Source organism: Strix uralensis, chromosome Z (genome assembly GCF_047716275.1).
Source record: "Strix uralensis isolate ZFMK-TIS-50842 chromosome Z, bStrUra1, whole genome shotgun sequence".
Taxonomy (NCBI): Eukaryota; Metazoa; Chordata; class Aves; order Strigiformes; family Strigidae; genus Strix; species Strix uralensis.
Window position 1 is genome coordinate 86,843,119 of NC_134012.1, and position 17,722 is coordinate 86,860,840.

Here is a 17,722-nt window from a genome sequence, read left to right on the forward strand (position 1 = left end):
TTAGGAAATGTAGAGGTGATTCCAGTCAAAAGAGACAGTGAGCACTGAAAGCCTTTAAACTTTTTAAACTTGGTTTCTGACTTTAAGTTGTCTTTCTTTTCCCTTCCTATACTACTTTAACCTGCACATATTTTAAAACAAGTTTATCATTAAAGGCATTTCATAAATTCATAAAACAGGATTAATTTTATATTTTGTTCTACTCTGTGAAAAGACAAGAAAGCAAGAGAATGTTTTATTTTTAGAGTTTTACATCTATGTTATTCTTACATAGGCATTTTTCTATCAAAGACCAGGTTGAATTTCATCCAGACTTTGAAACTGAAAACAATAGTTCTGTGATGCTGGTGGAACCCAGTTCAGCTCTTCCATTGCTCAGAGAAACTTATCTCCTGCATAAATGAATTAACTCCGTTTCATTTTCCACTCATTCTCCTCTTCTAGACCTCTATATAACGTTTTAGGAATCCTGGTATCAAACCAGGATTTGAGTCTGAGATATTGAGGGAGATGAAAAGAGATGGAAAAAGGGCAAGAGCAGGGTGACAAACAGACAGTGTGAAAATACAGAATGTGCCATTCAGGACATGTGTCACAGTATTTCTTGCAAGAGTTTCTGAAGTACTGACTGCTCTGTGCCAATGAATGCTTAACTAAGTAGCCCAGACACGACATGAAAAAGGTGTTGGTAGCCAGGTTACGTGGCTTTGTCTGACATTGTCTTTTAAGAAAAAAGGATATTACAGGTAGCAAAAGATGTTAGGAAACATCTTTCATCAACATAGTTGTCAGCATCAAAAAATCATCAACACCCCTGCAAGAGTGCACATTCCATGCATGTACATCCCATGCACAGCACCCTTGTAGAGTGATGGGGAAAAAAAAAAAGCACTGGTAGTCACCTGTATGATTTTTTAAATGCTTATCTTTCAGGATAATTTTTTCAAATCAAACTAATGGATTTATTTCTCTTGCTTCCTCTTGTCTCTTTCAAGACAGAAGTCTTTGCTCAACTAGGAAATGCTCAAAAAAGCCCAGGAGTAATGAGGACAAATTTCTGATCCAAACCAATTATGTGTTTTCATTCCATCTTCTTATTTAAGTTATTCTGACTCTACACTGAAGCTTTTTTTTTAAAGCAGATTAGCAAAGAAGTTTTATAAATTGTGACATCCTCAAGGATCCATTCCTTTATGGTTGTGTTTTTTGTTTGTTTATGTTTGGGGTGGTAGTGGTGTTGAAGCTTTACAACTCTTTTTGGTGCAATAGTTAATCAAGCATATTGTCTATTCTGTAAGACAGAAACCAAGTAAGCTCATTGTAAGAAAAGAAACTGTGTATCAAACTTTCATATTTTCCACCTAAATACACATGAATATAAAAAATACATATACACACAAAACAGATTAAACACACGCAGTGCTCCTGGGGAACCATTCTTCCAACTACTTCAAACTTTACTCAAGTCTTTGGTAGTTTTTCCTAAGATGCTCAGTAGAAGAATATAAGCACGACAAGAAAATAATGAAGTCCAGTGGAAAGGCAGAATACTATGTTGCGTGAAAAAAATACCTTCAGTAGATGCATATGCCATTTTCTCTAGGATGAACTTGAAAATGCAGCTACCACAGCTTCAAACATCTCATATCCATGGGTACACAATATAATAATGATAGCAGAGTAACTGTGTTTTATTGTGTACCTTAGAAAAGAACTATGGATAGCATCACCCTCTACGGATAAAGAAAGAAGGCTAGAAGCATTCCTTCAACTGATTATTCCAGCCATGGCAATTTGCCTCATTTCTCAGATGTCAGAAAATCTCCCATCCTTGATTCACAGATGCTTAAACACACTATCACTGAAGTTAAATCATTAGATGAAACTTAATAATATGGTTCTTATACCCTTGCATTCATAATTTGATTAAGTTTTTCCCAAATCTTGAACAGTATGGTCTCTATCAAAGGCAAATTAACAGGATTTTTCTAGGCCACTCAAGATTCTCAGTGGTAAGAGATTAAAATCACAAGTATCAGCACTATCCTTCCTTCTTTCTTTTGAATTATCAGCTATAATTTCTCCTCACATGATAAAGGTAAGGTAAGGTATTACAGACTGTGTGAAAAAAAACTGCTGATGGAGAAAAATCAGGAGTCAGTACTGGCATAGCTGATAAGACCATATATAGTTAGATTTTACCTTTCTGACTAATCGAAGTGCTTGCGTTCTTTCTACTTCATTACTCTGCTGTATGTCAATGCACCTAAAAAAGTTAACACACATTTTTGTTTATAACAAGACTTACACCTTAACTGTTAACATATTATGTTAATATTTATACAATTGAATAAACAGAAGAAAAAGAATATTATGACTGATTGTTTAAAAATTCTTTCAGCAAGCATACTCATTATGATTGATCAATTAGCTTGTTTATATTTTTCAGTTATCTTCACTATAATTAGATCACTAGAATGTTCTCAAATACACAGTGACAAGGCATAATGGCTTCAACAAGTATTTTCTGAGCTAGCTGCCTTTGTCATTTCGAAGGAGTCTAAACAAAGTATTTGTAATGTTTCACATCAACAAATTTTGTGTTCTCCAATCAAAAAAGTCCTTTTGCTCCAACAAAGCTAAACAGCACACTAAAACTATGTGTCTATATTTATAAATAGACACACACACATCTATATCAGCATATTAAATCCAACAAGATTTTAACAAAGGAAGCACTAGAAATGCTAATATTTACATCAACTCATCATGCTGATCTTATTATCTCATTGCTAGTTTGACCTTAGGTATTCTTCTGTTGTGTCATGGGTTATACATAGACTACAAATTCTTGGGCATGAACTACTTTTTAGCCCTGATGCTGTACTAGAGGCTCCAAAGTGCTATGATAATACAAAGAATCAGAGAAACTCCCATAAAACAATTTAAGACATGAAAAATACTGATGCTTCAACCTTCTAACACCACCACAGATTAATTTATGATTAATGGCATTTATGATTGAAAAAGACAGACATTTTTTAGATATTTCATAGTATATATTAGGACAGCATTTTATTTGGATTAGTTGCTTAGATGTAGTATCCTTGCATTTTTAAAGAACGTTAGTCATATTGAAGAAAAATGGCTTTTGTCAAACTACATACCAAGAATGTAAGAAGATATGAAAACACTTTTTCTCACCTGTCTCAACCATGAAAATGCAATTGATCTACCATTGCACAATTTACAGCAAGAAGGAAGAGAAAAATTACCTGGCTATCAGGTAATCCACTTTCAACTTTAGCACCTTCTGGAGAATACTGGAGTCTCGAATGAGATAGCGGAGGGCTCTCAACCCTGCTGCTCGCACCTCTTTTGCTTCATTTAGTAAAGCTAACCTCAGACTACAATGAAGAAAACAAGGGGGACAAACAATTATTTAGCAGAAAGTAGACTTCACCATCTGACATACGGCTACTACCAACTCATTTAAAATATCATCTGATTTTTAAAAAGAAATGTACTGCATTACTTTTCTGTCTTTGAGATATTCGCTTGTACAGCCTAGAAGGCAAACCTTCACCTTGCCAGCAGATGTAGACAATATATTAATCTGAAAAAGCCACAAACCGATTTTTTTCCCCAAAGAACAGCTTGTGCATCCATGGAATGATATATGACCGAGACCTGTATACGACTTGATATTTGACAACACAGCTGCAGACAGTATTAGTCCAAGAAAATTAACAGGTAGAAAGCATTTCCTCCTCTGCTAGACTGACAACCCGTAAGCATGAGTCCTTAAAACAACGTCTTGACACCTAACAAAGACAAATGTGCACCTTAAGTAATTACATGCACCACTCACTAAAGATGTTATGGCACCATGTTAGGTTTACATGAAATAGGACAGTCATAACTTAAGAAGGCCCCCACAGTACAGATTTCTACATATTTCATTTCAACACGTAACCAAAATGTATCTCTCTTTAGACAGATTTTGAAGGCATTTTCCTCACACAGAAGTGAGCATTCCTAAACACAACTGTGAACTTAATGTAATTGCCTAAATTCACTATCTAGGTAAAAAGTAGTAAGATACTGAAGGTCTCTAGAGATAGAGTGTGAAAGTATTAAGTGACACACTGTCCTTCTGAACGCCCGCAAAAGATTTCCCCTTTCCCTGACTACAAAGGGGGAGAAAACCCCCCAACCTTCCAGTGACATATTTTTGTAGGATTCTTTCAGCAGACATCTAAGAATGTAAACAATTCAGCCAGTGAGACTGAATTTCTACTTAGAAAAAAAACAAGCCATTTGTATTTTATTCTAGGATCATCATGCATGGTAATCAGCTACTTCAAGGCCAAAAGTCTTCTGAATCTTTCTGGAGATTAATTGGCCTGTGTAAGAGTCACTGTAACAGGAACCTACTTTCAGGTGATATCTAGACAAAGTAAAAAGGCTGAAATACTATATGCAAATAAAGATGAACTGATTATTACTTTCAGTACGAAGTAGGAAATTACTTCAGGAAGGCCATCTCTGCTGTAATATCAAATATCCTTCTTCATATGAGTGCCACTAATTGCTTTTATTTTTTTACCTTAAACTGAGCTTGAAACAAATAAACAGATTCTCAATACTGTGATGTTAAGAAAAAAATCTTGCTCTAAAGAAAGCTGCAGTAGAGGATTTATTTCCAAAGCCATTCAAGAAAAGCAAATTAGCTCTTCAATTGTGCCGAGTAGGTAAGTATTCTTTAGATCACAACTCATGCTTTGTTTCTAGTTTTGCAGCTTTGCAGAGTTGGAAGTCTGAGGGATGAGCATACAAGACTCAGTTCTACTCAATGGTATTTTTCTACTTGGACTTTTACCTCATAGTTTAAAATTGGTTTGGATATGTCAGTTTAAGACACTTCAGGAGTCTCCTTTTAGGGGTGAAGTTACCCATTACTTATGTAAACGGTGTTGTTGCTATCTATGACATTTCTTACTAGCCAAATACTCAATCTGGATTTTCTTCCCCCTAACCAAGTACATTACTTTTATATTTGAGAGGAAAATGTTTCTCAAATAGTGATCAACCCTTTGAAAGCTTATTCTACAATAACAAGGAAGATATTCTTAATTTGTAGACAGAAGTTAATTTAAGAATTGGCAACAGTGAAACCACTACAAAGGACAACACTATCATGAGCTTCAAAATCCAAAAGCAGAAGGTACCAAAAAGGGATGTGTCACTATCTTTAAACAGTGAGAATGCAATGAAAATATATAGTTAGCGAGAAAGATATAGACCGAAAATAAAGGCCTTAACAATCCATAACAGTCCAATGAAGGTAATGACTCATAGAAGCGTACAAGGCTGAACAAAAATCTCTCCATTAAGAACAAAAACTAAATAAAAACCTCACCAGTTAATGACTGAACTATAAAAACTTGAGAGAAACCTGACCTTATAAAGACAATGAAGATATACTACAGCAGGTAGAAAAAAAACTATGTAGGAAGACCTGTGTGTGTGTCTGTATGTGTCTACATGTTCTGACTCAGCTGTACCTCAAGAAAAAACTTGAAAACTTAAAATTGGACCTGCTGGATAAGCCAAAAGGAAAAGAAGGAATGAAGCAAATAAGAGGCCAACAGACATACGACAGAAACAAGCATTTTCTTCATACTGAAACATTGCTTTAGAGATTTGCATGAAGATTCCTATCCTAAAGCCTTTTTTATTATGCAAAATATGAGTTAGACTAAGATGTGAAAATGATGGAAGAACTGGAGGAAATCTATCAGTAAGTATGGTAAGCAGCTCACCAAGCTTCACATCTAAGTGTTTGGAAAGAACATTAACATGATCTATCTGCATATGTTCGCTAGCACTGTATAGTAAACGGTAGTGGCAAAGATGGAGAAAAGGCAATAAACAGGTCTATACAAAAAGTATTCCAAAGGGTATCCAGAGGGCTGCTTATGATCTTAAAATAAAATCACCTTAAAATAAAACTGGTTAGCCATGTGAAGCACCCAGTAGAGCTTACACAAACTATATTCTACTAATCTTTTGAAAGTCTTGAAAGGAATTATTATAATAGTGTATAAAGAGGCATAAAGTGTTGCTGAAAATGGTATTAAGGGATATAAAGACTTTATAGAGTGATGAAAAGTAGTTTCAAAAATAAAAAAAAATCTGAAGAGTTTAATTCAAAGAGCAGAGGTGAATGGAAGAGTTTTATCCTGACAATTTTTTTTGTCCTGATTTTTATCCAGGTTCACAGTCTCCTTTTGTAGGCAGTATTTAGTATACAATTCCTGATTTGGAGGAAGAGGGGTGGGGATGGGAGGGCAGAAATACAGCGGGCAACGTGGTTTATATTAATAAGAATAGGATGGGGTTATGAGAAACTTCAACAGAACTGAAGAATTATCTGTATGCATAGTTAACAAGGTGGTAAAGAAGATTCTAGATTGTTAGATGTGACTTGTACATCAAGACAAAAACTGTGTAATAAACCCATACTACATGATTCTAAAATAGCTAGATCAAGAAAATGATTGATATGCACACTCCACATGCATCTGTGGCTGAAAATGCTGAAGACATCACTATGACTCTGTAAGAGAAAAAGTAAGCGCAATACTATTTGGCCCAGTATTGTAAGCATCACTGCAGAAATGACAATAACTTCCTAAGACAGCACTAAGGCTGATAAACATGAAGACTGATAAAAACTCTGGAAGAACTAACAAAGGATAGAATATGAAAGGATATTCGCTACCTATTATAGGATCATTCTGACACATTTTTCGAAAGCGTATCATCCACTCACTACAGAAAACCACGGTTTTGACAAATCTGACCCAGCCAGGTAATTGCGAATATTCTGAATTTTACTTTTATGGCCAAAGCCTCTTGGTACATTACTAAAAGACCTCAAAAGTTTGAGGCCTACCAACACTCCATTTTCTTCATGGCTCAAGGCTTCCTCTCATCTGTCAATGGTATGGTGCTCTGGGAACCAGGAAGACCCATCTACACTGGGAATGACAACAAAATGCGTCACTATTATCTCCATCTGCTGGCAGGAAGAAACTACAGTCAGGCACGTGGACTAACAAAATTCTAAAAAGAGAATGAGTTCTAAGAAATAGATGTCTAAGTTGAGAATAACTGCAATTATTGCAGACTGCAACTGTCTTTAGTTTGGGTAAATATTTTATCAAGGTTACTGGCCCCAATACCTAGAACTTTATAGGAAATCTATAATTATTCTTGAAATCACTGATTCACATAGTTTAATGCTGTAAGGTCAGCCATTCATGCTTCACAAATGCAGAAAACAAAGTATTTCTTCCATTCAAGTAACTTCATTGTTTCAAAGAGAACCAAATTTGTTCTACAGAAGAAAAAGTTTTCCCTACTGAAATCTACAATAACGCTGGGAACATCAGCAGAGCAAACTAGAAACAACATAAAGTTCTACTTAGCCTATGTGACAGTAATTTCCAAAATTAAAATGTTCAGTATTTGAAAGTTACTCAGAATAGCTGTATAGCAAAATAATATCCAAACAGAATACTACTGCAGAATGGCTATAACTCTGTAGAGTAAAATTTTTAAGTTTGCCTGAAAAGTCTGTATTGCATGAAAACAATTCAGTCTATAAATATTTCTGCAATCAGGATGATTATTGTGGTTAAAATGTGAGTATTTGTGTGGTATCCTTGAGTTTGAAAATTATCCCTATAGCAGAATAACCTTCACATATGCAGAAAAAATTTGCTTCTCATGTACATACACAGAGGAACCATTGGACTGACCAAAGTAACAACACTAACCAAGATCATTTTCTTCCTGTATGTATTTTTATTTTTTTGAGAAGCCATTTTTGGCATTTTTCTAAGTAGGGGACTATTTATGTGGAGTGCTGAGAACACCATTTTTCTCTCTTCCTTATCAATATCCATACTTGTGTTTGGATTAGCAGATCTTTCTGCAAACTTCCTCCTATAAAAACAAACACCAGTATTTGCATAACCTTTTAAAGCTTGTATTTTAAAATAATTGGTAAAGAACTCTGAATTTTAAAGTTCTACTCTTAGGTGATGTTCAGTTCCATCAGAAAGCACTACAGTAGATTACATAAATAAGATGGGAAGATGATAACCTATTAAAGCTTACAGCAAAATAGGCATTCACAAAAATATACTAAGTTTTTTTTACTTTTTAGTTCTACTAAAGAAAATCAGTTCTACTGAAGAAAACCACTTAGAACATTTCCACAAGGAACTACACAAGTTTTCCCAACATGTTAGTTGAAGTGTGACTAGCTTTTCTAAACTTGCCTTCTTAAGTCACATAACTAAATTGAAAGAACACAAAATCATAATAAATACTAGATCTTTGTTGTTTCTGCCACCAGTGCTGAGCTCAGGACAAATTTGTGATGTCTGTGTAAAAACACAGAAGTTATAGAAATAAGCATGTCAGAAATGGCAACAAAATATAAGAAAATTCCACTTTAAAATACAAAACCAGGGCATTTTAGTAGCAGGGAAAACAATGCTACAGAGATATATACACACCAAATTAATATAAAATGTTTATCTTTAAATCTTGATTCTACATCAAGTGTATGCTCTAAATTGTGTAGGTGCACTTTTCTACTAAAAGTGCCTTCTGTAAGTACTGAGATCCTTACAGGTATTTTTACATCTGTGAGGAATACAGTAAAGAAATCCACACTTTCAACTTGGAGGTTTTGTCCCCTCTCTTTGCCTGAAAGCAACTGATTTTACTCATTAAAATATTTGTAAGGTATATGTTTGCATTATGAAATTTCAGACACATTAGAAATACAAAATACTAGCTCAAAAGTACAAATAAAGTTTATTTAATTGCACCTAGAACAATTAAAGTACCCTAGTATTGCTCAAGTGCTCCTTAATACTTACCATATTATGATGCTGTCATATGTAAAACCTAGCTTTTCTTCAGCATGGCCAGTATTACAAAGAAGCTGAAAATAAAAGAAAACATTTATTATTTATAACTCTTTAAAAATGACTATGTAAAACTAAATTTCTTTTAAAGAAACCTGAGAAATTTCACTCATGGCAAGGCAAAGTGTACCAACTTCAGACTTCCCTGAGAATTTCTACTGTTGGTATTCTGTTTCTATATATGCTGGACACACACAAGCCTGTGGCCTCTAAGAAAGCTTGAACAATTGTTTGAACTGCCTACTGGTGAGTTTTTCAACTCCACATTGTTAGTTGGGCAATTGGTAACCTGAGCAGAGATGAAAAATACTGAAGTCAAAGCACATCTGCATTCAAAAACAGGGCTCAGGTGAGCGTTTTGAAGCAAAGATTGACACTGATGGTCCACTGTCATGTTTTGCCACAGCAGCACAGCTGTAGGAAAAAAAAAAAAAACAGAAGGCATTGCCAATGGTAAGTGTCCCATAACTGACATGTGGCCTGGCCTGCCATCGATTCCATAGAACTTGTACCTCTGAAAAATCAGCACAAAGGTTGAATTTATACATACAAAAAGACACCTATAAACAGTTGCGAATTCTGAACGTTTCAGCCATATCTATCCATTTTGAACACCAGCCTGAAGATTTACAAGTGCAGTTTTTATGTCCAAAGCCAATTTCAAAAGGAGCAATCTAGTGTGTGCCAGTGTTTTAGCCTCTTGAGGGAAAGGAAAACAGTCTCTTCTGCGAAGGAAAACAGCATCAACTCTTCTTAGAAGAGCGGCAAAGAAATTCCTAGTAATCTCACATTTACTACTTCTACCTAAAATAAGATACTTTATTATCATGTCCAAATCTCAAAACATTTTTCCAAGCACTTCCAAAAACTCAAGTGACTAATACCGATTGCAGTAGCTTTGCACTTTGTCCTCTCTTTTCGAAACAGGCATGTGTTCGGTTCTGAGCCAGCGCAGTATTAAGTTTCTCCTCAGTAAGGAATTCATGAAGCTTTTCTGCTAACTAGTGAATACCCCAGCTCTGAAAGTACTGAAATGTACCAAACCCTGTGCCACATTCTTTATATGTATTTACTGCTAACAGTACGAAGTATATAATAAACTAACCAAACAGTTAAATTAAGGCTACTGTAAGTTGAAATATTTAACATGTTCCATGCTCCTGTTCACCTCCACCTGAAAAACCAGCACACTGCACAGAAACTCTGCTTTTAAGTAAATTCATTTTATCAGCATAATGGTTTAAATTCAAACAATACTTAGGTTTATGCTCAACAAGTAAAAATTCTTCCAAGCATCACACTACGTTTTAAGAAAGCATTTTTCCTATTGTGAAAAAAATACATAGTGATAATGCTGAAATTTGAAGTTGTTAATGAGATAGATTATTAAATTGGCCTGGATCACCACCACATTTGCGGTCTAATAATCTCAGGTAACTGAAATATTTTGGATTTTGCGTTTTTCTTAACAGTCGTACAACCAAAAATGCTTATAGAACATAAGGAAATTATATAACCTCTTTCCCCCACCTTTCAAATTTAAGCCATAATAAAACTAGACAATTGGTGCATTAACTGGTTATGACAGTATGTCACTTCCTAGAATCAATCTATTTTTATGTCATGTTGTTGGACTGCCTGAGGCCACCACTGCTGCTTTAGCATTTCTATTGATATCTTATGAACTGTAAAAATTGGCTGGCAGAGTGTAAGCAAAACAGTGTGAGAAGATAGTGAGTAAAAACAGTTCATTGTTCACCTTCAGACAAGTATATCAACAGTAGTTTAGGCTAATCATTTATACATCTAAACCTCTCCCCATCATTCCACCCCAGACACAGATGAGAAATTCTAATTTAATATACCAGATTACCCTCAACAGGTTTTTTTCCTACTTTAAGAAAACCACAGAATGATAATTCTCATGTAGGAAAAAAACATTTTTGAGAAAGCTGCTATTGTGGCCACTATTGCATTTCTGAAGCAAGTCTCCTATCATCGCACTTGCCATCGGTTTGCATCTTGAACGGTCCCGAGATGAAACTAAAGCAGATGATGTGTTCCAGAAACTCACCTAACCTGCTGCAATTGCTAAAGAGCATTCAGTTCACTGGCCCAGCTCTAGTCTAGTTGTCAGTAACCACTCTTACCAAATACATATAGCGTGGTTATTGGCTCCTCAATACCACTTCCCTCTATATATGTGCTCCCACTGTGCACACCCTTACTGATGTAGAAACAAACTTGACTTTATCCTGAAACTCAGTGATGTAACCTGACGATAGTTCTAACTTTTATTAAGTTTAACTGCTGTGTGGATACAAACTTCTGAATGTGATAATTATTATCAGAGTGTTTGATGGTCTCTGTGTGTACATGTGAAATACTTCTCAGAGAACGAACAGATAAAATTGGCTAAAGAAGTAAAGTACAAGATTAGCTACTGTAGCTATTAGTTTACTCTCATTCCAGTGTGCCACCATTACTTATGTATTAGCTTTGTTTGTTATTTACACACTGTACGATGTGTCACGTCCCGCTCAGACGAGGGAGACAAGTGACTCAGATTCGCAAATCCCCAATGAAGTGGACAACAAGTCTCTAAGTCCAAGCATTTATTAACTACCCACAATGTACTAACTGAACACACTATAATTGGCTAAGCATATCGCAAGTTGTGGCAAGCAATACAATATGCCTTGCATTTCTTAATGGAAAAAGGAAATGAGGGAGATAGAGGGAATGGGGAAATACAGATCACCGATCTAGGCTTCTGCACTGATCCCGCTGGCGAGGGTTCCAGGAGGCATCTGTCTTTCACTTGCATTCGTCTTCTTTGCTTCACTGCGCTCTCCAGGGCCCCCCCCCCGCCCTTTCTTCCCCCCCTTGATTTATACCCACTTTTCTTGGGTCCGTCCCTCAGGTCAGCCCACATACCTACATATCCCATGTACGGGGAGGAGTAAGGTGTTTCATGGGATGATGTAATTAGCATGATCATGTTAGCCTTCACTAGCATATTGAGGGGTGTTAACTTTAATATGCATTTCGTGGATAATGAAGCAAAGGTCATTCACTGGACAGATGGCCCTTGAAATTTGGCCAGGTGCACCAGAGCAGAGCCGTCCTGTCTCCACAAGGCTCCCTCCTCCAGCTGCATCTTGTGTTATTCAGTCAGCCTTATCAGCTTCGACCTCCACACTATGCACCCTGTGACTCATAGTTTTGCCTTGCAAGTGTTTGAGGCATTTCTTCGATCAGCCTCAACTTTTGCTTTCTCAGGCTGTTTTTCTCAGTTTCTCGCAGGCCTGGTTTCTTGTCTCTCACACTATGCTTACAAGGATTTCCAGCTAGAAAAGAATTTAAAAGATGGACAGCAAGATTGGAATTCAAAATGTTTCAATGATTTGAAAGGAGCACCCAACCACAGTAAGAAAATTCTATTAAATAAAAGGAACAGCATATCATATCCTTCGGTGTACCACACATTAATAGACAGAACCTGAAAGGATTTGAAATAATAGACAAAACCTGAAAGCAGAGAAATACAAGATGTCCAAAAAAGAATCAGAATGTTAAATACAAAAACAACTTTCAAAAGAAAAGCAGTATCTGTAAGTTAGCGTAAACTATGAATAAATGAGTTAATGTGATGCAATTTCAGGGAAAAAAAGGAAGTTTTACCTTTGGAAATACTAATAGGACTGCATTATGTTTGAGATTAAAAGATCTTTTTTCCACTTCACAGGCTGCTTTCAAAACTGTATGTAGAGCAATATTTTGGGCACCATATTTTAAGAGCAAAGAGGAAAAAGTGTAGCAGAAAAATGAACAAGGCAGCTAGAAAATACAGCCATGAAGGCTGAAACATTGGGTTTTAGTCTAGGAAATATAATCCTGGCAAGAGTAAGGCTGGATTGATACATGTTTAAAAGGGGAAAAAGTCATGGAAGTTGCTATAAAGAAGATACTGTTCAGCTGGTCTCCATGCTTTAGGTATTCGCTTAGTAAAGTGTCTGGTGTTAAATATATTACAGGTAAAACTGCCACTTTCTTCTCATTTCACCTTCAAACAACATTAAGCAGGTCAATGATTCTGACCCAAATGCAGTGATTTTTGTAGATAGCTGAATTCTTAATAAAGCCAAGTAATTGTCATGTTTGCCTGTAACATTTAACAATTAGCATGCATATCACTGTAGCATAAGTTTGTAGGCAAGCAGTACCAGAAAACTAAAATCTGCTTTTGGTTATACATTGCTATATTTCACTAAAATGGCAATGACTTATCATATCTTGTAAATGCCTGGAATTATGCAAATGCATTTTATATTTTTCTTATATATAAAATGTATGTATTTTTATAGACAGACAAGTTTTATATATTTATATATACATACACATTGCTCGTTAAAACTGCAAATAAGTCAACTATAAGAGTCTACATTTTTGATACAGTCAAAGAATGGGAATAGCACAGACTCTTTGAGCGTATGATTTAATATTAGGACAAAACGGTACTTACGCTAAGCCAGACAGTGACTAACCTACAGTGAAGGGTTTTTTCATGTTTACTGTCAGCTATGAGTTTTTCATGCTGCTTGGATGAGTCATACCAATATGAGTAACACATCAACATGTCTTGGAAACAGTAGCTCTAAACAACAAAACCACAGGAGGTCAACAGCATACACAAACTGAGTGCACACAGAGACCATTCAAATTTATATTTAACAGAATAGTCACAGCAATTACTAGCAAAAGTACAGTATTACTCTATGCACCCAAAATGTAATTATTACACTAATTTTGGAAATACAGTTTGAACCATCACTGGTAATATTTATGAGGAGACTACTTTGTAGATCCTAGTCTTAAGGGAAACCCCTACTGAAATTGTGGACTCTGGATTTAGATCCATTAGCTCTCCTCCAGGTTTGTTCCACAGCCGAATGTCCCTAAGCAGATGTTCTGTTCCTATCTGCGACATGCTTCATCATGAGATTTCAAGTTTTGCCCATAGTGGTTTAGCTACATGGATGAATGTTACAGTCAGTCAATACTGTACTCAGATTCTAAGATACTTGGGTTTTGCAAATGACAGCTGAGACTAGACTCTAAAATGATGGATGAATCAGAGAGACAGAATCCATGAAAGCCTCTATAGCCTCAAACTCAATCCATATCCTAGTGAAATTCAGCAGCGTGGTCAAAAGCTAACAGATATATAGAGCAGAATAGTAGAAACTCATAAAGTGACAGAATTACTTTTGAGCAGATTGAAAAAATATTTTTCCTGTATCACTGATGCTATTCAATTGCTAAATTTAAACTAAAATTAATTTTCACATTGTCCTTAAAGAAGCACTTTTCATTTTGAATGAAAAACAGAAATCTCTATGACATCTGTGGGTCTTTTTTTCTGTTCATTATTTAAACACGCTTTTAGGTTAAAAAAAAGTATAAAGGATCTCTTGGAAGCTAACAGTGGGATAAACCTTCTATAAGAAAAGATTGTAAATAAATACTTCAAATCCAGAAGGTATTTTCCACTAGGTAAATGCAATTGTACAGTTTCTTCTGGTTTTCAGTGATTTATCGCTTACTATTCTCACAGGGGTGGGGAAAACCCCAAAGAAGTAGCCATGATGTTTTGGTATTAATCAGCAGAAGCTGGGAAACTTCAAGGTGCTTGCCTTATGTAGGAGGCCACATAAATGAAAGATGGGTAATCCTACTCAGTTTATTGAAGCCAAAGACACATACCAAGCTTGTGAACAGCTGTGACAACCAGAAATGTCACTAACCATTTACTTGAGGTTAAATCCAAAACCAGTTTTCAGGTCAAAATTCAGGTTAGCTTAAATAGTGATACAGGTGGTTTGAAAGGAACAAGATTATCTTTGTCTAATACAGATTAGGCAGTACTTCATAAACATTTTAGCCCACAAAACTGCAGCTTCACTTATTAGATGATGAGGGGCTGATGAGAAGAAAAATTTCTAAGGCTGGACTGCTGCAATTCAGAACTAAACATATCTTTCCATAGCCTGAGCACCACTAGAACAGGAATGCTAATTTCTTGGAGCAAAAAAAAAAGTTACAGCACCTGTTGGGCAAGAATGATCCACACTGTGCAGATGAAGAACCAAAAACATGAACATCAAGGTTTTTACTAAGAAGAAGTACTAACTAAAACTTGAGGAATGAAATGTAAGCTTTCCTAAGATATTATATATACAGCATACTTTGCACAGTAAGTACGGGTGCTGTGGGGACTTGAACGTCACAAGTTAACACTTGTCTTGAAGGGAAAGAAGTGAAAAGGGAATTACATCTCCTAGGCATACAAGCTTCATACAAAGTATCTGCCTTATGGTATAATTCTTGCAGATAAAGTAACAAATGCTGTTGACTGCTGACCACCATTATTTTAATAAATGTTAAGTTATTTAATTTCTGCATAAAATCCTGGAGTCTAGTTCAGTAATTTTTAAAGGTTGATTGCTTTTCTTAAAGAAAGGGGAATAGGGGGAACAAGCCCCATCTTAAAAATCTAGTCCTCTTTCCTTGAAAAGAAACCTGAACCTAACATACCTCAGGTATCTTTAAATACAAAACTTAATGTCTACCATGATCTCTGTCAGGAGAGTCCACCTGAACTTAGGTTACTTGTTTGCACGTGAACACAAACATTTTGCTTCCCCTGAACAAAAAAGTAGAACTGTATTTCTTCCAAATGCGAGATTTGCCCAGTGTCTGGAGGAAAAAATCTGGGGCAGTGGAGAGCAACTTCTTAGTCTGGTGCTGACATTATCTTTTAAGTATAACAACATTCCTAGAAGGAAAGTTAAATTTTATAGGCTTTCTGTATTACCAGAAATATGCTGTAAAAAAGTTTCAAAGGTCCTTTCCCTGTTCATAAGACAAATATCCTAGATAACTAGTTGCCTTTCAAAAACGGACCATAAAATACAAGAATTTACAAACAATCATCTTCAGTATAATTCCAAGACAGGATACAGACATCCTCAGCTCTTAGCACATCTTCCTCACACTCTTCTCTCACAAAGGGGGAACTGAGACTGTACCAATTCATGGTATAAGACCAGAGTGCAAAAAGGAAATAAAACCATCTCCCCCAGGCTCCAGGCTTTCACTCACTACTGAAATGAAAAACACAGAATTGCTCCAACCACAAGGCAGACAATTCAATACAATTTGCAATTTTTATTCTATTTTCCTAACTACATTTACAGTTCAAACAAAAATAGGAAGAGTTTTCAAAACTAAATACACAAGTTACAAATGTGTAAAGCAGATACTCCAGGAAGATGAATATAAGAACAAGTGTTAAATATTAAATAGAGTAGGATGATCCCCTTATGCAGGGTCAGTCTGACTCAGGATCAAAACCAGGTTATGAACTACAGTCTATGTCTTCAAAAGTAATATTTAATTTTAACAAGTTGCTTTTCACAAATTCATAATGTCTTGCAATTTTAAATCCAATGAAAGCCTTCTTTGTGTTTCTGTGTAAGTATTTCTCATTTTTAACACCAGGTTAAGCATAAAGAACAAATTCTGATTTTTCAGTAGTAAAAATCAACGCTGTTTTAAAATCTATAGTTTCAGATATTGACTTTTCACTAGGAATCATCTATCTGCAAACCTAATCCAACTCTAATTTTAAGGGAACTAGAGAATTTGGAAGCATTCACATTTAAAAGTTTCCAGATTAGCACAAAAAGGAAACACAGCTATGCATCAGCCTTTTCTAGCAGAATAAAGGGCAACACAGATTGGAATCTCAGTAAAAACAGCATCATTTTGTCAGCGGTGGATGTCTGACAGACACACTAAGGCAATGACCCAAAGAGAAGATTTCAGTAAGTTCAGTTCCTCAGTGAATGCTATGCACTACATGCACTCTGAACCAACTCAGAAAATGGAGCATTTACCAGTTTGTTATTAATGCACTAGAAGATCAGTTTATTTGCAGTTCTGATTTGTCCTCAGTACTCACCCTCCTGCTAACTGAATCTCACACACTACCACTGAAGTGCTGTGCAATATTACAAGTAGTGCTTTTAGCAGCCAAGAAGCATGCCTACTTTGAAGATTATACATTTGTCTTCCCATCAACTGGTCCCCCAAACCTGCCCTTAAGCATTCTTTCTTTCACTTGAGATTCTCAGAACTGTCAAGTAGCCTTCTGCTTATCTTACTCAATGATTTGTTACCAGCTCATCTACAAGAACAATAATTTAAGCTTACTTTACCCACAAAATTCTCCACTACTACCTTGTTTCTTGACTACTACTGCTTGCAGGATCCATCCTCTCCCACAGAAACCTGGGTTTCATCTTCAGGCACGCTGCGCTACCTGTGGTGCTCTATCAGAAAGGTGTACAACTTACCAGCGCCTTTTGAGTATCAGTCCATCCATTTATGTAACACTCACAGTGAAGCTCGTGTCTCCTAGCTCATTGACTGCAATGCACTTTTCCCTTGCCTTGACAAATGGAACACTGGTCCAACCACAACCATTAAGTATGCTACAACAAACATCCTTTTCTTAACATCCTGCCCATCTCCCATCAGTCCTCTCTGCTCCTCTCCACAGGTTCCTCATCTACCCCAAAACTGGTACTTGCTCTCCTTCTGAAGGCTGTTCATGGCCTCTGTCTTCAGCCTACACTCTAACCCTA

General features: G+C 36.1%; 1 protein-coding gene across 3 annotated transcripts in view; it reads right to left on the reverse strand.

Annotated features, from left to right (window-relative positions):
• The window catches only part of RICTOR (RPTOR independent companion of MTOR complex 2), a 97,019-nt gene that overhangs the window by 60,043 nt on the left and 19,254 nt on the right, over positions 1–17,722 (reverse strand). For 2 of the 3 annotated variants that reach the window (XR_012627178.1, XM_074856690.1), the window contains exons 4-6: positions 8,964–9,028; positions 3,276–3,407; positions 2,203–2,266 (exon numbers count right to left, since the gene is read on the reverse strand). Coding sequence is in view for 2 of the 3 variants with exons in the window: in XM_074856690.1 (XP_074712791.1) it covers positions 2,203–2,266; positions 3,276–3,407; positions 8,964–9,028 (261 nt within the window). In the remaining variant the exon portion in view is untranslated. Of the gene's footprint in view, positions 1–2,202; positions 2,267–3,275; positions 3,408–6,961; positions 6,985–8,963; positions 9,029–17,722 lie in introns of those variants that run through there. The other variant, XM_074856691.1, reaches the window with a different exon arrangement.